The sequence below is a fragment of the Vollenhovia emeryi genome, unplaced genomic scaffold (assembly GCF_000949405.1).
Source record: "Vollenhovia emeryi isolate VEMERY1.0 unplaced genomic scaffold, V.emery_V1.0 DF939231.1, whole genome shotgun sequence".
In the NCBI taxonomy this organism is placed as follows: Eukaryota; Metazoa; Arthropoda; class Insecta; order Hymenoptera; family Formicidae; genus Vollenhovia; species Vollenhovia emeryi.
In genome coordinates, this window is record NW_011967135.1 from 48,000 (window position 1) to 69,412 (window position 21,413).

The window sequence follows — 21,413 nt, forward strand, 5'->3', positions numbered from 1 at the left end:
CAAACGCGTACGTGTACTTTTTTTTCCGCGCTCCTTATGTTCCCTTGATGGATTAAGAGTTGACATCATCAACTCTTTCTACATCTTTCCTTCTCACGCGTTTCTCCTTTACCTGCTTTGTTAATCTAAATTCAAAATGTATAATTAAGTAGTTTAAATCACCGAGATGTGCCGATATAGCTGAATTTCTTCGGGATTGCCCGTTAGTATACTTTCTCTCAATCTTTCGTAGCGTATTTTCAACGCGAAAAAAAAACTCAAAACTCGTAGAAATTATAGTTGCATAATAATCGTAGCAACTAGATTAAGGAAACAGAAAAGAAGGAGGAATATCTTTTTAGACAGCATTTAGCCAGCTATTTCCATGAGAAGCAAAGAAAATGAAATATATATCATAATAAACTGATGTGTAGGACAAAAGATGAGATTATTGTTATTTTCTGCAGGCTAGCCAAAAATCTTGGAACGCGCAAAGGGAGTCGACGAGGCAACTCTGGAAATCGACTTGAATTATTAGTTCTGGTTCATTTGCATCACGTACCGTAGAGTATGTAAACACATCAATTTACTAGAGTTATTTCTTTCTCTCCTTTGTTTAATTTTTACGCGACAACTAAATTTCCAGGTGTTGGAAAATACAGCAAATTACCTCCGAACCATTGCTCATCGTTAGTGCAGATTATTTCGAGTAACCCGAAAATTGGAAGAGGAGGGAACAATTGTTCTTTACATCTCAAATTTATAGACGAATAGAAAAATGGTATATGCCAGCATAAGCGGTATCATTAAAGGACCTTATCAGGAAATTAAGTACGTACAATATTCACACTGATCGTCAATTATCTAGCAATTTTTTACAACGCATGTTTACTTGGAAAATATTACTAACGTATAATTGCAAATGTTGAAGGAAAGACAAGGAAAGGCACATGTCGCCAGGGCAACAACAGCAGCAGCAGCAGCAATATCGTCAGCAACAGTCGTCAGGAAAGAATGACAAGTACGGCTCTTGGGGACCGATCTTTAAAAACAAGGAAAACTTTATCAACATGCATACATGTTGATCTTTCACCGGGATGTAACCTCCACGCGCGCTATTGTGGCTTTTAAAATGTGGTGCAAGGTGTTTCTCGCTCGGAGGCGATTTAGGAGAAAATTATATTTTATGCCAATTATGCTTCTTATTTGTGGTACCGCAATTGATTGAAACTTAAATAGTACTAATCACAACTGCTCACGCGTAACTTGCAGCTTAACCCCCTCTCTTTCTCTTTCATAATAATCTAATCTGAAATTATATCTCAAGTACAATTTCGACAATAAACAGATAAAAGAAGAAACCATTTAACGACTTGTAATGTTCGCAAGTAAGTTGTAATCGAAAAGTGTACGTGTATAAATGAAGAAATTTCTCGACTTTATTACATTACTTGATCTTTATTAAGCTGTAAGTTACGCCACTGTAGTGAGCTATCCTCTCGGTGGTAACATAAATACAAGAATTTTACTTCTTTTATCGCTTTGTTTTCTCTGCAACAGTGCTTCGAAGATGAGCGATTAAAGCAGTGAAAACTATTAAATCTACAATAACGATGACAATGGTTCGGAGAGATTTTAATACGCTTCTCAAGATGCAATTCTCTTTTACTTTGCTTTTAATTCTATGGTCGCACGCTGTAATGGGTATATATAGGGGCTTATATGTTGTATGAGTTTTAAGTGCTTAAAGTTATGAAATAAAGGTGCATTGAAACAATTGAGTGTGTAAAACATTAATGCCACGTTGCCAAAAATGATAAAAGCGACGATTTAATTTTTTTTTGTATAAGAGAGCGCTTCCTGATTACTTAAAGTAAATATCTGACGAATTCGTGCCGAGTTATAAAACAATGTCACAGTCGATCGAAGAAAATTAAATATTACAAAAATTTTGTATTTTGTAACATCTTCCATAGTTGCGACAGTAGTATAATGTCAAAACGAGATTCAAATATCGAAATATCAATAGAAATTTGCAAATGTTGATGAACGTCGGCTCATCTAGATGATTACGTTTTTCAGCGTGATGGGAAAAACAGGGTCGTACGGGCATCTTTGAAAAGTACAAAGCTGCAATGTAACTGATGGATTTGACAATGAGGGAGAGAGTGGAAGGAGGTTGTGTGAAATACGGAGGCAACGGAGGAAGGAAAGCTCGTGTTTTCTCGCTTTCTTACGAAGCGAGCTTTTTCTCGCATCTCGGGGGTAAATGGAGAGTCGGCGCAGCAGTCGGGGCGGTGCAGTCAGTCGGAGCGCGCCGTGCCGATTCGTTCGGAGGTTCAAGTCAACTACTCGCGGATACTCTATCCAGACCGTCTATTAATTTATTTATTTATTTATTTTTCTCTAGTTATTTATTTGTGTCGCTTAGCGTATTCGCGAGCAGCCTAGAGTTCAATTTTCGAGCTACTTTGTCTCTTGCTAGCACGACTTGCTAATACCTAAACTCTCGGCTACATTCGTGACGAGGTCCAAGTGCAATCGCTACGATCGAAAGGGGGAAAAAAGGGCGAAAAGTGTCGTCGTGGAACGCAAAAACCTCGCGAGGAGTCGCCCGCGGCCGCACATCGCTGCTATTTCGAGGCTGGGACATACCGGTGAGTCGTCGCTCGCTACGATTTTAAAACTTGCTCTGTCGCAGAATGAATATAGTCGACCCCTCCAAGTCGCGATTATTTACTCTAGGGCGTGACTCGGATGATTAAAGTTTTCAAGGAAATCTACTTGGTTGAACAACTAGATATAATTTACGTAAAAAAACGACACCTACTACGTAATAATCCGTGACTCGTGAGATAAAATTGGTGCCTGCGAACCTGTCGAGTCGTTGATTATTATAATTAGCGCGACACTGATAATACCTTGGCATATTAAATCTTTGAAGAGGTTTGAATCGTTACGCTTCTCGGTAGTCGAGCGTAGTTAAGTAAGAGGAGAGGATTTAGCGTGCCTCTTATTCCTTGGGTCGACTTAAATTTGAAGAGTAGGACATAAATATCCTACGGTGGTATTGGATTCAGACCGGAAGTGTAGAGCTTTCTCTCTAGGCGCGGGATGATTCCTCGTGTCGAGGGATGTCTCGAGAATGTCGGCTCTTCCAGCTTCCTCTCGCCTCTGGTCGTCGCGTCGCGTCGGCGATGTATCCCACAGCTTGCATAGGTGTGTAACGCTATTTTTACGTCGACGTTCAAGTCATCCAAGGGAGGGTCAAGGCGCTCCACGAGAGGGACCCTCGCTCTATCTGCTCTCGCGTAGCTCCGCGCGGTTTCCGGTTTCCGGTTTCCGGTTTCCGTACTCATCAGGACTGCTCTGGGGATGTAGTTCTTATAAGATCGAAGATACCAATTTAAATTGCTCGTCGAATTATCGCGCGATAACATATATGCGGAAGAAGGAGCAAACACGAAAAAAAGTCATATTCTCTCAACTTTTTGATATGCAACCGCGTCATCACTTTTCACTGTGCACGGCTGCCCTGCACACGTGTTTATCGTCGTGTCTTATATTAGATTAGCGCAGCTTTGTAAACAAGACGGATTTGAAAAGCGGCGGGGCTTTCTAGAAAAGGTCTTCTGATTAAAAGGAAAATTGCCAGCAGATATGTGAAAGTTAACATTATAATGGGACAATTTTTCTAGTCTTTTCGATCTAAAATAAAGGGTCTAAAACAAAGCGAATTGCCTCGGTACTATCCCACGTTACTCTTTACCCTTATTGCTGACGATCACGTGCGATCACGCAAATTATTTTCTTCCGCGACTTAATTACTTAATTTGCTTTATACGCGCGACTTAATTTCAATATGAGCACAATGTCCTCGTGACAATCGATCCTACGTTACTTTCATCAATCATTTTACTTGTCACTTTGTAAAGGTATATTTAAAAGAAGTAAATTGAATGTAAGAATGTTGACATGACACGAGAATAGTTGAAGAAATGGGCATTTTGTCGTAAAGTTTCGCGGAGAATCCAAGGTGACAGAATATCCTACGTACAAAAGGGGAGTAGAGGAAAAAGGCGCCCCCTCTCCTTCACACATCCTAAGAATAGAGAAATACTTTTTGTCCTTTGACTGGGTAATTGTCGCGGAGGGCCGATTTACCTGCTGAGAATAAACTGCTGCTCAATGTTTTCATAAGATATTAAAAGATGCATGAATATTGATGAAATTTCATTATTGATGAAATTTCACGAGGGCGGTAAGAATAATAAAAATCTAAACTGTAATTTAGGAAAGTTTAGGAAAGTTTAGGAAAGTTTAGGAAAGGCGACTTTCTCCGGTAGATTTTGGAAAGCCGAAAGCGTTAGAAGCGAAAACTCGTCAATCTCTTTTTCGTCCTCTTTGTTCCAAGTATATCCGGGACCCCCTGCGAACATAAAGGCGTGGTCGTAACCACCATCCGGGATGAGAGAAACCTCTGCATCCGTCGCCACGCTACATATAGAATAACGAGAAGAAATAAGCAGTGCGGTGGTAAAAAAACTTGTAGATATAAAAATACCTCTACGCAAATATTATATTGTATAATCAGTCTATTTATTATACAGCAAGAGTGTCCCCTTTTCTTTCTTCGCATATCTCTTTTTATACTTTTTACCCATTAAAAATGAATTGCACATGACGTACGCGAGACGAGAGTCGATCGGTGCGAGTAACGATAGTGTCGAGACGATCTTTCCCTCGGTGATGAAATCCCAGAAGAATGACGGTGTCTACCGGCACGTCGAGACGGCGGCGTTCGTGCCTCCCGAAATAACTGGCGTGTATCCCGAGTCCAAGCAGGAACCACGTTACCACGCACGTTACCACGTACGGACGGACGTACGTATAGTGACGGGACTCACGGGAAACCGGTTGCCATGGGAGTATACGAGAATAAAAAGAACATTTATACGCATCGCGTGAAATTCTTCGTTATGGCCGTTATCGATCGACCAAGCAAAAGTGGCTGGGCGAGTGAATGTTCCAGATGAAAACTTTCGGGTGAACCAATGTACACGTGTCGTGCCATGTGCGATTATTTAGAAGGAAAGAGAAAGAAATAAACCAAAGGGTTGGTAATCTTAAATCCAAGTATAGCCGAACCATTCCATTTACACACTCGACTTTAGTCATGGCGAGTGATAGCCTCGTTTAATTGAAAGAAAATGTCGCGGAAATCCCTTGCTATATTTGGCGTTCCGAGTCATCCTGCAGTCACGCTAGTCTGAAATTTTACCGCGACGTAAACTTTCCCGAATTGCCTGTAACTCATAACTGTACTTTGCATTTCAGCTCGTCACCGAATGCACCGTAAAACAAGAGGAAAGTATGAGATCTAGAGACTCCGTCGTGTACACCCCGGTATCCCTTGGACCCGATACTGACGATGAGGAGACGTTGGTCAACGAGGAAGTGTACAAAAATGGTGACTTTCAACCTCTATATTACCACATTTTTTACTCATTACCCTATTATTCATTACCCGCGCGACTTTGGAAATGATCAGTGACGTTTAGATAATTGTTAATTGCGAAAAGGAATTGATTACATATCCAACTAGAGAGAGGTGTATGATATCACTGAGACCAAGTGAGACCAAGTGAGGTGATTGAAAATGGAAGATAGCCGACTCTGAGTCAGCGCACCTACGCGCCACTTGCGAATTTCAACTCGAAGGAATCGCAATACATGTAGTGTAACAATAAGAGTACAAGTATGTATGTACTGTCGAGTATACCTTATTTACCTTATTACATGATACCTTGACTCGACATAATTATGTATCTGCGGCATTAATCGTGATACGCCGTTTTCGTAGAAACATCTCTGCTTTTTCATCTTTATATGCAAGACACGTATAGCGAACACGTATAAAATGACTCTTTCCTCGTAAGAGACCCTCGAGATCTTGAACACGTAGAGATTGTACAACTTGTATCTCTCGGGGAAAAGAATCTTTTTTCGTCACCCTCCAATAAATAACATAGTACCGCGACTCGACTGAAATCCTTCAAGATTGAACGTGTCGTCGATCTCTGATGCTATTCGACGAGACAGGAAATGAGCAGATAAGCGAATAATTGCTGGGAGAGGAGGGACACAACTCGACCCTCGAGACAATAATCGTAAAACGTAAGACTTGATATGTATTGGTATTTCTGATAACGTGCGCGCACGTGTACGTTATCGTAGTGCTTCGTGCGGCTTTCGCGATTCAAGTGTATCAGGCCTTGAATGAAACAAGGATACGAGCGAATGAATGAACCTACTGGGTATGGGGAGCAGTCGTCATGTCGCGGCGCGGCGCGTGTGAGTCATTTCGTTTGGGTAAAAATTGGGTAAAAATGTCCAAACGACACACGTTTTAGAGAATTTTCGAAAAAAGAAACGGTATCAATATCAGGTAGACGATGACACCATGTGTCGCCTTGGCATGGTACGCTCGGTGGAAAACCGGTGTACCAGCCGGTCTGGCACATCCCCTACTCAACCCTGCTATTTCTATACACGCTTACGTATGTAAACGTAGGGGCGTGCGACTCGCCACGCGTGTGGACGCTACGTGGGCGGACGAGGTATCCCGCGCGTTATCGCTCCGTCGATTATCCGCGGTACGTACGAAGGATCTTGGAGCTGTTCCACGTAGCGAACACCGACGCGGCATAGAGCTTGCTCTACGAGACAAAAGTTGATTATTTTTTATCTCGCGAGTCGGATAATTAAATCATTTCTAAGAGTCGATGACGTACTAGGGTATTCCATCCAAACGTGTCCGTTTCGACTCGACTTACACGTCCGCGCTGACCCTAAGCTCGTAGAACCTAAGATTCGATAAACGCTCAGGCTGAAGGGTCCGTGCAGGGTGAGAGAGAGAGGACCTTTCAGCAAGTAAAAGGATCTATGGGCTACCTGCCGAATGACGTGGTTCAGAAAAATGTTTTCGTTCCCTTCTGTGATTAATCCTCTTTTAAAAAGGGAGAAATTACTCCGTTCCATAGGTCATGGCATAGGAGTTGGAATACCAAGAATTCCATGTATTCTCTGACAAAACTGAAATCGATATCAGTATCAGCTCAAACATTGATTTATTTTACTCTCTAACAGTCAATCAGTGGATTATCACTGAAAATAGTGCACCGATTATTCTTAGAGAGTACATACAATTAAAACCGCATTATTGCGAAGCACCGGTCAAGTTGATGAAAAGGTGGTAGTTTAAACTGTCGACGTGGTAATTGATGCAATTGCAAGATTTTTATCTTATACAATACAGTAAGTAGATGGAAAAAGTTTCTTTTCGGCAAGTTTGTTATGATGAATGACGAGAGGAAGCGTGATGACAATGAAATATCAATGAAATAAAAGATAAAAATGGAAAAAGATAGTTTGTTAATCAATGTTGCAAAACTCCAATATAAAACACTGAAACGTAATTTAATATAAATATTGTCACGTATAATAGAAAGGGAAAATAAAAAATGTATTTTTTGAGTAATTCCGTGATTATCTGCGACATTCCACTTTCACATTTATTAACATCGCGTCGTGATAAAAATATGGCGAACGCTCTCAGTGTAAGAGAAATCTCGTGGTTGAAGCTAAGACGTTTATTAGTAGATAAGCTATAAACGCGCGGTTGATTAAACGCACCTGCTGTGGTTTATTTGTGGCTGATTGTGAGATTTACAAAGAGACACTTGTTCCTCTTCTTCTTTCTATCGAGCGATATATTTTTACGACTCCTCAGATATTGGTAATATAATTAATTCGTATTCATGTGTATTTACAGTCAGGCCGCATAACGCGTCATCTTAGAGGAAATTGTGGGCGAGTAATCTTGTCGCATCGTGGCGATTAACGGAACGATTTAACGTTTAACGTAGTGCAAAGAGGATGCCTACGCATCCAATTGTACCTAATATGCCGGTGGAGCTTCAACTAACGCGAATAATTTTCGGCCTTGCAAGATGAAAATTTTACACTTGGAGGTTTACGGGATCCGTACAAGGTCTTTTTGTTCGAAACCTAAACCTCCAAGTGTAAAATTCTCGGGCTGGTAGTCAGTGCATTCGAGGGTCAAAGTACAGAAGCGGAGCGAGAAGTCTGTCGAGCGAGGTGCCCGTTTAATTACCGATGCTCGACGCTCGTTTCAACGTGGGCTCTGCCTGGCTGGATCCGCCGGTCCGCCCACCCGCATCCGCTAGCCCACGTAGAAAGGTTTGCGCGTATATAGAGCTACCGACGACACCGCCAATTTGTTAATTCGCTAATTCCTAGCCATCCATCTACAATGTATGGCTCGACTACCTTCTTCTATCGTGAACCTTTCGACGTAGAGGAGCAAAACGTACGGTAAAAGATGGTATATTAGGCGGGGATGTGAAAGTAGAAAGTAACGTTTCGCGAGTAGAAATGCTAAATCCCAAGGAGCGCGGACGCACTTGTCGCACGCGGAAGCCGAATATCCTTTCTATCGCTCTCATCCATATTGCGTTCAATTTCCCCTAGTGGGATATTTCGCTGGATGACAACTCGCGCAGGCGCTATGGCGCTGCTCTAGCGAGGCCAGAGGACGAAAAGGACGCGCAAGGAAGAGTATTGGAGAGCGGGAGAGAGAGACGGAGAGGGCTCGTTGTGAAAGAACGTGGCGAGCGGCGAGCGGTCGTCCAAGCGAGTCAACCAGTCGGTCGACCTGCCGGGGCTGCCGGGGCTGCCGGCCAATCAGCCAACTCGGTCATCGCGTTGCGCTGCGCTGCGCTGCACTGGCAAGTGGCAAGTGGCAAGTGGCAGCCAGTACGCCGCGAACCCTGCTCGCGTATTCATGCGTATCACACGTCTCGCCGGTATTTTAACAAAACAAATAGCAAAATGGCAAGACGAAAGATGGAAAAAAGAGAAGGGTACGTGTTCCGCACTCCGCAGTAGTCGGCGACACGGTTCTCAGGTGCGTGCTCGTGCTCTGCTCTAGTTTCTCTGGATATGTGTGATGTGACTCGAGTGTTTTACACCGTGCGATGTACCGGATAAAGCACATATCTACGCGTGAAAAAGAATAAAAAAAAGAAACGGTCGTACGGCGGCGGCGGTGGAGGAGGAGGAGGAGCAGAGAGAAAAGGGAGAGAGAGAGAGAAGCGACATGGCGCCCCCCGACAGATCGCCTCGCCCCAACTCTGGTCTCAGCCTCTCCGTCCTCGGTAAGTATTTTACAACACGTGATACGATGTGACAAAGCTTCAACAAAATAAAAGACGCATCTCAGTGACATTCTTCATACATTCTCAACAATTCCCTGTTGCTTATTATTAGACACACGATGAAACTCTAAGCAAAATAGTTAATTCTCGCACGAGTCTAATAATCGGTTGTCGAGTGTTGGCGCAACGTCTGATCTTGTTGCGGAATAATAGTAATTTGCAACTTTAGTCTGAACGCCACAAGATTCGTCTCGATGTTGAACAGAGTGCGAATTAAAGGTGGGAAACTGACGCTACTCGTACATTCTAAAGGCATCGCCCTAGAGTGGAACAACCAACTTCCGTTTTTAAGTATTTACCTGTCGACTGATTATTTGTAAAAATCGACGTAACGTTTGTCACGCCAACCATATACATATAAAAGTCTCCCACGATAAAATGTATTATCAGTCGACGAGAATGAGTCAAATCGATATCAGCTCCATTTCGGATAAACCAAAGCTATGACTGTTTAATATTTTATTATTTAATAGCAAAAAGTCTTAAAAATGTTAATATTTTTCAATAAAAGTTAATAAAAAGTATTAAAGATGACGCATATATGTGGAATTATTGTATGATACTGATAGAATGGAATTTTCATTGCGTTATCAATTGGAAATAATTATTCTCGATGACAATGAGAGAAGGAGGAAGGAAGGTAGAGAAGAAGCACGTCTTGCTGTTGTACTTATTTTGCCGGTTATGTTGGACCACACAGAAGCATGCGTCGATGGTCGAGTCACAGATAAGACGACGCTACTATCGGAAGACGGAATTAACTGTAAGAGCGAAACGAAGAAAAGCCTTGTTGAGATTCAACATGCTTTTAGTTTATCTCTAGTCGCTTCACTTTATTTGCACTCGCCAACAATTTTTACCATTTACTTAACTTATATCTTAATAAAAGTGAGAAGAAATGTTTCTCGCGCAAACGTGTCTTTAGTGAATACGGAAAAGACAAGTTATATCTACCAACAACCTGCAATAGATGGTTACGAAATGTACACACCTGTAACGCGCACCTTGCCTTGAATACAACTACGTCTAACTTTCTCTGTCACCTGGGTCTAAAACGTGCATATCTCATCTACTCTACTCTATTCTTCCCGTCATCTATTTCAAACATACCTGATATTATAATAAAAGTCACGAGCACGTCAGTAAGTAGGTCACTTGAAGTGGTTCCTTCGAGAGGCGTGTCTCGCGAAAAGAAGCGGCAAAAGAGACCCGAATTTGCCAACATGACGGATCCAATATGACTCGCATTTATAATTGTACTCTCGTCACGCACTACATCCTTGCAAAATGCGCACACCTGTTTGTAGAGTTTTTTTCAACCTGTAATTTTCTACAGTGCAAACGTACAACATCCGGTTTCTTCACCACTGACGAATTTTCTTTCGAGAAGGGGATCCTTGAAATACACCTTGAGAGAGGTACACAGATCATCTCACGGCGTTTGTTGTATATGACTCACTTTCTTGTCGCGTCCAAGACTTAACTTTTTAGAGCCACTCTTGGAAATTCATAAGAAAATGTCTTTTTTTCCCTGTCAAGAAGGATATTCAATAATTAAATAAGAGTCAATTAGGTAAGAAGAAGATGTTTTTCACTAGAAGAAACCGCTCGATTTTCCAAAATAGAGAAAAATGTCAATTCTTGTAGATACATACGTAATATGAATTCTTTAGGACTTGCTAGAAATATCCCGTTTCTTAGACAAATAATATATAATGTTTATTAATAGATAATAATTTTTGACACTTAATTTCTAATCTGTGACAAGCTCGAGCAAAAATGGTACCTACGTGTGGTTATTTATGGAATATTATGACGGTGTATGTATCGCAAATGTATGCATGCTGTGGGCGGTTATCGTGTGTATCGTGAGTGAGAGGAATAAGGAGTGGAGTAGCGAGGCGACCAGCAGTCTTACGGATCGTGTCGCGTCTGGCTGCCCATTCTAAGAATCAAGAACCTGAATAGCCAATGTACCAAATCATAGATGTGTACGTTGCTTACTTCTTATTGATTTGATTGATTGCGGAAAATCTTCCTCACTCGCGAATGCGTTTAGCAAAATTATGTGAAATTCGTAACGAAATTTCTAACGATTCTGTCATATTTGGTAACAGATAGGTTTAACAATTTGATATTATCGAGGCAGGATTTAGCAAGTGATCGCTGTCGGGAAACAAATCCGAAATATGCTAATAGTTTATCTAAAAATTGCATTTAAGGCGGGTCTAATATCGTTATCTAAATTAATATTTGTGTCCGTATTCGTGCAAACGTGCAAACGTCAAGTGTATAATGAGACGAGATAAGATTGCAAATCTGCTCAAGTAATTAATAAAAGAGAAGAATAATTTTAAGAGACTTTTATGTAAAGAATTTCCGCGTCACGGAATGTACTGATAATTGTAAGAGCAAGATATCGTGCCGTGTGTCGCAATTTTCCGGTATGAAGAAGAGCACTGTTAAGCGATAAGCGCGAGCTTTATTTATATAATCTATCGCGGAGCATGTTATCTACAATGCCTTATCAGAGATGACGTCGGTGAAGCATATTATCTCATAGAAACAAGCAGGTAAAATCCAGTCACATGTTGCGTATCTTTTATGTCAATCTTAAATCTTGTAGCGTTAGTGGATCTTTTGCGCATTTATCGCGATATTTCGTAGCCTCCCGGTATATCGAAGGTACCGACAGGATTTAAATACGACAAGACTGTAGGCGAGCACCTCGGTAGAGTAACTTTCTCTCACTCTTCTGGGCACGAATAACGATTAATACACGTGACTCGTCGAAACCGAAATAACTGCCGTTCTCGATTCGGTGACCTTTTACAGCCATCTTTTTCCAAGCTTGAGGATAAACCAAAGCAGAAAAGCACAGAAATGAGAGAAATGTTTAACGGGAAGAGAAGACAGTTTACGGAGAGATGTATAAGAGAGGGAGAAGCTGGTCAGCAGATCAGCCAACAGGTGGTGGTTCTGCTCCGTTCCACTTGGTTTTCCCGCTTGGCCAACGGACTTTAATCTCCATCGAGGTCGGGCGAGTGGACATGTCGAATTTCGTGGTCCTTTCGAGCGAAATCCTCATTTAGACTGATCAACTCGTCGATCATTACTCGTATACATACGAGAAGCTACGTTGCAAAATGCCGCATCGCGCGAGAGATCGCGTTTCACCGGCGTTAGCAAAACGGATCGATCGAGTTTAACGAATGCGATATCGAAAGGAAGCAACTTTCTACATGTGATTTAAGATGCCAATTATAAGTTAGATCGATGAGAGTTTTAACGAGAGATTATCGCGCGAGGTGATTGGCAAGATGCGACGTTGTAATAGTGGATCCTGCGATCCAGCGAGGACGCATGAGTCAGTAAAGCCTCCGCCCTGAGAAAACGTCAAGAGCGAATGCTCGGCGGGGTGGCGCGGCGTGGCGCGGCAGACTCCGGTGCGTTGACCTAGCTTACGGTTTACGGTAACCCAGGCGATCCTCCGCCGCGACAAGCGGAGTTGCACCTGCCTCACGCGGAGTTACCGGTACGGAGGGGTCGTGTGACTTCCTCCTTTTCTCCTCTCTTCTTTCCCGCTTCCCTATCTCTTTCCGTTTCATGCGAATATAACGTCGTTCGTAAAGCCTCGATCTCGTTAAAAAAGCCTCATCTCTCGACCTTACTTTCCACAATAGAATGCTTCGTATATGCACGGCGCCTTATTCTGCATCGTCGCTGCTCTCACATTTTCTACACTTTTGTATCTCGATATCTTGGCGCGAGAACAATTTCCGAAAGAGAGAGAGAGAGAGGGAGATAAAAACGATTGCGCTCTCTTCGTAGACTTGGCGCAGATACGAGCGTTGGTCGAGTCGACGGGGGTGTTGGGTGGATCCACGTGCCCATCCTGCGAAATGCCCTTTGACAAGGGCAAGAAACGTCGCCTGATCGATTCCTGCGGCCACGAGCGCTGCTACTCCTGTCTATTTCGCAGCGAGGTCTGTCCACTTTGCCTGCGTGGCTACGATCTCAACGACGACGGCGACGACGTCGACGACGACGAGGACGAGGACGACAACGACGACGACGACGATGACGACGATGACCGATTGGAAGAACCATCTCTCAGGGATGTTTCCTCGGCACCGCTGTCCATCTTCGCGCCCACGGATGGTTGGCTCGATGAGTCATCGACGGTGAATTCTCTCTGTGGCAGCCCCAGGCTACGCACCAAGATCACCACGAGGGCTAATCTACCGTCGCGAGTTTTACACGTAAGCCTATTGTTATAAAGAGCTCTTCTTCTCCCTCTCGTCAAACCCTTATCATTTATATCACATCGATCGCGTAAATCTTATTTCATTTTCAGCAGCGAGGCGCGGCTGAAAATCTCTCCTTGATAGCAGTAGCCAAGAACTTGAAAAGTAAGGCCACTTCGCCACTCTCAGCTCCTTCTGTCTCTCAAGATCGGCAAAAACTCAAAATGACGCAAAGTACGTCGAAACGTCCAATTAAATGCTACGTCTCGCATCGAGATACACATTAAAAACACAGTAAAATCGCAGGTTGTCCCACGCCACCAAACCAACGAAGAAGATTCTTTCTCAACCCAAAAGTGCTGAGAAGTTCCTTAGCCGTCCAGAGGCCTTCGAGACACGCGGTGTCCTCGCCCGAGCCGATTGTACACGACAATCCTTCCGCCTTATCAGGTACGAACATTGTATCAACTGTAGGTTTACGCGGCGAAGAGAACATTTCACCATTCGAGTGGAATAATAATGCCAAAAATTGCACGCACACATACAGTTGGGATGACTTCGTCTTTGGAGGGAAAAGCAAGTTGGCCCGGCGTTGTCTTGGGAAAGATCAAATCTCTGTGGAGCAGTAGTCAAGGCACGGCTAACGACGGGCTGAATCAGCTCATCGGCTCGTCGAATAAAGTTACAGGCAGGAGGAGTTTTGTCAAATTCGATGTTGTATATCGCTATTGAAACACGTTTAAGATGCTTGGAGTTTGTGAATGAACGTAGAGGAAAACTGCCACTCGGCGTAGAGCGTGTTCGCTACCGCCGAAAAAACAACGTTTCTTTCCGATAACACCTCCCTTTTGTAGTGTCTCTTTGTAGAAGCATGGCCCCCGCAACTTACAATTATCCCTTATTATAGTTACATTATTTTTCATTTTATCATACGATCGTTGCTTTTATCAGAATCATGCCGAGCCGTGTATATGTTGATGATCCTTTTAGCAAAACAAATTATTATAATCCTCTTCGTATCCTCACATTTTCTGTTGGCTAGTTTTCAAATTAAATCAAACTTGGGCGAATTATACAAATTTACGAAAACTCCTCCATTCTCAAACGTACGTTTTGTATTTGTAATTGATTGATCACGATTGATATGCCTGGATTTAGCATTGAATTTCTCACACTTGGCAGAGCGTTCTCAATCTGTTGTTGCAATATTATAACGATACGTTTAGACGGACGGGATAAAAGTGAATATACAAATTAGTCTAACGTGTCATTACCTTGCGCTTGACGTTTGCAACATTCGATTGTGGGTATTGTAAGGTATTGTAAGGTATTGTATCGTTTCAACTCGAACTTGAAACGATAAATATACCCCCGCCTGAGCGTATCTTACAGTAGTGTGACTATTGTTTTGCCCGTCAATTTCACGCAGCACGAAGCACTGGCTATCTCGGTCGATTCTATGCACTGTCTGGATTCGTGGACTAGATATCAGTCACTTTATATTCACGCCTAATCAACTTACTCTTTTCACAGACGATGAGGGTGGTTGCGTGAAACCGTTGTCTTCGAAAACCAGAAAATCGTCACAGTCGGACCTGTACATGAGATTGGGTCTGCTATTGGGATCGAATCGAGCAAACGCGAGCATGGAATCGAGCGTGCATCCCTCACGTACTCCGATACAAGGGCACGACAGCTCTGCGGCCTCCTTCAGCAGCCTGACCAGCTTTGAGGCGCAGACATTGGCATCAACGAATACGAGCCCAGTGTCAACGTTGACGGGCACGTCGAGCGAAGCGGAGGCCGCGGCGGCAGCGCTGCGATGCTCTATGAAACCGAAGGTCAAGGCCAAGGGGAAAACAAAATCCAGAGACTGCGACAGCGCTGGTAGTCTGGCATCTATTTCCACATCATTATCCGCGTCCACGTCAATGTCCATGTCTATGTCCGTGTCAGTATCGGGCCTTTCGAACGGTAGCTCCAGCCCGCTCGCACCTAGAAGACATTCCGTCAATGCCGCACACGCGGGTCAACCCGACGAGCTCGGCCAGTTGAAGAACAGACGATCCTGCGCCCGAAGGTCGGCGAGAGCCAGCAACGTGAAAGGTCCATTGGACGCGAAACGTAATCTCTAATATTCCTTTCTTTATGTATTTGAGCCCAAATGTGTAACGTGTATATTCGAATCTAACGATCCGTATATGTGCTTATTTCAGTACGTTTCGTTCAGCGTCATACGACGCAACTAAACCTGAAACCACTATTCTTCGAGGTGCCGTTGTTAGAGCAAGATCCACTTTTCGCGGGACGACAGTGGTTGTTACATGAATTAGAATCTGTCATCAATGGCTCCAGTCCTGGTATTTTGCTTTCCGGCTCGTCTGGCACGGGAAAAACTGCACTCGTTTTACAATTGGTAGAACACAGTTGTTTCGGAAGAAGGAAAGAGCAGCCAAGGTCCGCAGAAGTGAGCGAGGAATGCGACGAGACGGAGAAACAGAACGCGACTCTGCGAGCCAACATTCAGCATACTAACGAAAAGGTGCGATCCTCTCGGCTAATATTAATAATACTATTATATTCCGCAACGGTCTACGTAAGTTTGCAAGTTGGTAGAAAAGGTGGAAATGAGAAATAGCGATATCGAATTACAGGTCCGCGAATTAGCGTCGCACGTTGTAGCCTATCATTTTTGCCAAGCCGACAATAACAGTACCTGCCTAGTCCCAGATTTAATTCACTCACTAGCGGCGCAACTCTGCCAGGCTCCTCAATTGATCTCGTATAGGGAATACCTCTTGTCCGAGCCCCATCTCCAAGGCTCTCTGTCGCAAAGGGAATGTACCGTTGATCCTGATCTCGCGCTCTCGAGAGGTATTATCGAACCACTTTCGACTCTGAAGAAAGCCAATAAACTGCCAACCTCGAATATGGTAGGTCTATCGCACGAGACGAGCGAACCAACGACAATTACGTTGCTCAACACATTCTGTTTCCAGGTAATATTAATCGACGCCGTTTGCGAGGCAGAGTATCACAGGCCGGACAGAGGCGACACTATAGCTTCTTTTCTAACGAGGCATGCACCTAACATTCCTAGCTGGTTAAAGATCGTTTGCACGGTCCGGACACCGTTGTTGGATTGCGCGAAACAACTACCATACACGAGAATCTCGTTAGACAAGACTACGAACGATGCGATCGGTAACAGCATCGCCAAGGATTTATCCGATTACGTCGGTTATAGATTAGCGCAAAGCCCGTCCATCCAATCGAATGTAACTGCGTCGGTAAACGGCAAGGCAGAATCATCGTGTAGCGCCTATCAGACGAGATTCTCTTCACATTTGCTCACTCTAGCCAGAGGTAGTTTCCTCTTTGCTAAGCTAACGCTTGATCTTATCGAGAGCGGGCATTTAGTTGCTAAATCTGCAAGTTACAAGGTACGTGCAATAACATATTTTCGCTCGTGTAATGGCAATTATAATATAAGCCGCTGTTACTTTGGCGGTATAAGATATGATTATAAAGAAACATCGAAAAGAATGAGATTTATAACAAGTGTATTATTTCATCTCCTAGGTTTTACCGGTTTCTCTCGCACAGATCTTTCTCTTACATTTCAACTTGAGATTCCCTACGGCAGCGTCATTCGACAAAGTACAACCTCTTCTGGCTGTTTGTCTGGCAGCTCTATACCCACTGACTCTACCTGAAATTTTTTATTCCGTCAATTCTCTAAATGTACATCATTTTATTTCATGGGACGATTTTTTACAGAGATTTAAGGCAAGTACATTAAGCAATTTAGTACACGTCTAGTTACATACGACTATGTTACTCTTGCCTTTTTTCTCTTTCTGCCAACGATGCGAAAACAATGTAAGTCGTAGTAATTTACTAACCAAGATATATTCCAATTAGATATAGCGAAAGTAATTGAGACGAATGAAAGAATTATTTCATCACGAACTGATAAATGTCACATTACGTCAACTCTCGCTGATTGAATAGATTTGAATTTATTTAGAAATTACAATCTCTTTATCAGATGCTCTCTGGCTTTCTCGTGAAACGCTTGGACAATACGTACATGTTCTTCCACCCATCGTTCAGGGAATGGCTGATGAGAAGAGATGAGGGGGAATCGACAAAATTCCTGTGCGATTACAGACTTGGTCATGCGGCGATAGCATTTAGACTGTCTCGCCTTCAAGCACCGTTGGATGGTGACAAAACTTTAGAACTAGGTCACCATGTGCTAAAGGCACACGTTTACAGAGGCGTAGCTCCATGTTGGCCCTCGCGCGATTTACAAGTACGTTACGTGTAATCAACGTGAAATAGTAACCGAGTGCAATTTAGTAAAAGCGCAGCTTATTCGAGCTTCTTCATTCATCCTTAGGCAATTTGGCTAACTTTATCGACCGAATGCATCTCCTCGGCATTGTGCACGCTTCGAAACATTTACAGTCCAAATGTGAAGGTATCGCGGCTGCTCCTGCTGGCGGGTGCATCGCCGAATCACATTACCGAGTACTTGGGTAACGCACCCGTCCTATGTATGTACGCGCACGAAGGTTCCGTCGAGATGGTGTCGCTTCTTCTCGAGTTTGGCGCTGACGTTGAACTGACCAACAGCCAAGGCTGTACCGCTCTATCGCTGGCGGCTGCCCGAGGACATTGTGACGTTGTCAGAAGGTACAGTTATCTTACTATCTTATCTTGGACTCTCGAACAATATTATTGTCACTTGGCAGATTGGCCGCCGCTGGTGCCTCGTTGGGACACGTAGACATGGCCGGCCAATGTCCTCTGGTGCACGCGGCAAGACACGGAAGACTGTCCGTGGTTGGGTATCTTTTGGCCTGCGACTGGATCAGTGAAAATAAAGCGGAAAGTGGCGCCTTGGAAATAGACAGAGAAGAAGCCGCCCAGCAAGCGGTTGTCGCAGCTGCGTCACAGGGTCACGAAGCGGTTGTAGAGTATCTTTTGGACATGGCAGAGGTGATTGTAGATCGTCCCGATACATTGATCGGCGAGACCGCCCTAACGGTCTCCGCTGCAAACGGTTCGACTGCGACCGTTTCCGCGCTTTTGGCTCACGGTGCCAATCCAAGAGCCGTCAACACGAAAGGCCTCTCTCCTCTCATGCTCGCCGCCAGGGAAGGGCACTGGGGTACCGCCGAACGACTTTTACAGGGTTCGTTTTTCTCTCTTCCGGGACACAACTTGAGATCGTCGACGATTACGCGCAAGATTGGTTATCGATGGTTGTTGAATTGTTTCGCAGGAGATTTATCCATCAGCATGAATACAGTAACGGACGAAAGTGTAGCGCTTCTGGAACAAGGCGATCTCGCTGGTCGTACCGCTTTAATGTTGGCCGCTTCGGAAGGTCACATTAATCTGCTCGAGCTGTTTCTCGATAAAGGCTCGATTCTAGAGACGAAGGACAAGGAGGGACTCACCGCTCTCAGTTGGGCTTGCGTCAGGGGACGCGTCACCGCCGTACAAATGTTGCTCGATCGCGGCTCTGATGTCAATACGAATGACAACTCTGGTAGAACTCCTTTGGATTTGGCCGCATTTCAGGTAGACCCTTATCTTGTACCTACAACCCATGTCATTTGCCAAGCATTACTTTAGCGGTCTAATATTTACGAAAACACATACAGGGTAATCCAAAGCTAGTACAACTGTTACTCGAAAAAGGAGCCGCGGTGGAACACGTTGATCTTCATGGCATGCGACCTCTGGACCGAGCTATCGGATGTCGCAATATACCAGTCGTTCAATGCTTCTTGCGTCGTGGTGCTAAATTAGGCCCTGCTACATGGGCCATGGCAGCAGGAAAGCCAGACGTTTTGATAATCCTATTGAATAAGCTTTTGGAAGACGGCAATGTTTTATATCGAAAGAACAGATTGAAAGAAGCGTCGCATCGATACGCGTACGCTCTTAGAAAATTCCCAGTTTCGCCAGAAGAAGATTGTCAAGGGCAGGAGCAAAGTCATATGATGCTGCAGCTTCAAACTTTTACGCAACTTCACTTGAATTTCCTTCTAAATTTGAGCCGATGCAAGCGCAAAATGAACGTTAGTAATTTCATTTTTTCAATGTTACACGTAGATCTGAATGTATGAATGATAACAAATCTGTGCTACTTTTACAGGAATGTACCGAAGCTATTGAACTCGCTGACGAAGCCCTCAGTATCCGGTCCGTTTCTTACGAAGCATTCTACGCTAGAGCTAAAGCGCGCGTAGACTTGGGTATGTTTGAAGACGCTCTATCGGACGTTCAAGAAGCTCTTCAAAATGCACCAGCTCACAACAGACAAGATCGTAGAGTGCTCGCTACTTTAAAAGATGAGATTGTCTCTTGGATCGATGGTGCTGGGACCAATAAAGAACACGACGGTTATAGTGCTAGATCTCGCCTTCGGGCATCAGTGGATACTCTTACCGAATTGTAATGATATTTGCTTCAAACACTCGAAAAAATTTAAATTATGCCAATTTAAACACATAGTAGTCTACAATTATATTTATAAATTCAATCTTTCGAGGTAACTAGATTTCACACTCTACGTTTAGGCTTATTAAATAGCAGCAACGAAACTATTTTTTTAATATCGAAAATCAAGATGCTATAGCACTGATATAAAAACAGATGAAAAATTGAGAAATATAATTGTTGAATAATTCCTACGGAATTGTATTAATAGATAATCATAGCTCGCTTGTCAATTATCGATATTTTGCAAAGTTTTTGACACATGCACGCGCGCGCGCGCACGTGTATGTGTGTAACGATTTTTTTTATACATTTTATATATTTATATGTATGTATATATGTATGCATATACATATATACATACATACATGTGATCGTTTATTATTCCAGAATAGTAATTGATTTTAGATTATTTTAATTTAAATAAACTATTTAATTGTGTTTTTATCAGTATTTTATATTATTACAAATGTAATCGTAGCGCAATATTCATTAATATTTTTCATTTATACGTAGTATAACGACAAAAATCTTTACCTCGGATAGGAAAATGCCAAGTCCGTTTCTAACAAGGCGAAAAGAGAATCCTCTTTTTAATGTTTAACCTCGCAACAATATTTATCATGCTTGCATCTTGCCAAACATACATTATGTATGTATAAGTTGATGATGATGAAATTATTAGAATAGATTCTCAATCAATGAAAGAAATTTTTTCTTAACGTATATTTCACATTAGGTGGTTAAATATTTAAATCTCGCAATTATTAGCGAAAAAATTTATAACATTTCAATATTGAGAAAAACATTTTTTAATTAATATCTGTGTGTATGTGTATGTGTGCGCGCACGTGCGTGCCTGTGTGTGAGCGAGCGCTTGTACATACGTATTCATCAAAATGTCGTCTCATGCTATTTACATTTGAGGAAATATTAATTATTTACATAAGACTCAGAAAATACATGATGCTCGTATCTAATAAGTTTGATCGAAGTGCTTATGAGCGTTCGAAACACAAGAGAAAAACACAAACATGTTAATGTAAATGTTATTGACTCCGTAACAAAGGTGTCAAATAAACTAACTTTTTATTAAGATGCATCTTTTTATACTTCCATATCGATATATCTTGATAAGACTATTACACAGAGTTTTAGATATCGTTAATACAGCAATTGTCCAAATTATTAGTTAAACGCACACGAGCGTACGTGGCAAAACATTTCTTCTGTTGCAATTTTATATTTATAAAAAAGTAAAATAATATAAACACTATAAAATGAAAAATTCTCATCCCCCTTAACACACATTACTGCAAATTTCTCATTATTGTTACTAGTAACTACAAAGTATTTTCAAAGTAAATTT

The 21,413-nt window shown here is 42.7% G+C and overlaps 1 protein-coding gene across 5 annotated transcripts; it reads left to right on the forward strand.

Annotated features, from left to right (window-relative positions):
* Window positions 1-628: 628 nt before the first annotated feature.
* On the forward strand, window positions 629-21,140 carry LOC105560384 (protein TANC1). 5 transcript variants are annotated; one of them, XM_012009462.1, is made up of 18 exons: window positions 629-810; window positions 911-2,636; window positions 5,317-5,449; window positions 13,110-13,540; window positions 13,636-13,759; window positions 13,832-13,975; window positions 14,073-14,213; window positions 15,059-15,649; window positions 15,742-16,067; window positions 16,180-16,458; window positions 16,525-16,968; window positions 17,108-17,314; window positions 17,577-17,843; window positions 17,931-18,226; window positions 18,286-18,728; window positions 18,819-19,120; window positions 19,204-19,623; window positions 19,701-21,140. In XM_012009462.1, the coding sequence occupies exons 3-18, from the start codon at window positions 5,353-5,355 to the stop codon at window positions 20,001-20,003; spliced, it is 4,815 nt and encodes a 1,604-aa protein (XP_011864852.1). In that variant the 5' UTR covers window positions 629-810; window positions 911-2,636; window positions 5,317-5,352; the 3' UTR covers window positions 20,004-21,140. The 5 variants fall into 5 exon arrangements, with proteins under 5 accessions (XP_011864852.1, XP_011864855.1, XP_011864856.1 ...); XM_012009465.1 differs by lacking the exon at window positions 14,073-14,213; XM_012009463.1 differs by lacking the exons at window positions 629-810; window positions 911-2,636 and adding an exon at window positions 2,671-3,198.
* Window positions 21,141-21,413: the final 273 nt, after the last annotated feature.

Bases quoted from the DNA above. Each gene is read 5' to 3' on its own strand.
- LOC105560384 (XM_012009462.1), top strand. From the start codon at position 5,353: ATGAGATCTAGAGACTCCGTCGTGTACACCCCGGTATCCCTTGGACCC. The intron at 16,068-16,179 runs GTGCGATCCTCT...ATCGAATTACAG, and splicing joins TTCAGCATACTAACGAAAAG to GTCCGCGAATTAGCGTCGCA. The intron at 16,969-17,107 runs GTACGTGCAATA...TTCATCTCCTAG, and splicing joins CTAAATCTGCAAGTTACAAG to GTTTTACCGGTTTCTCTCGC.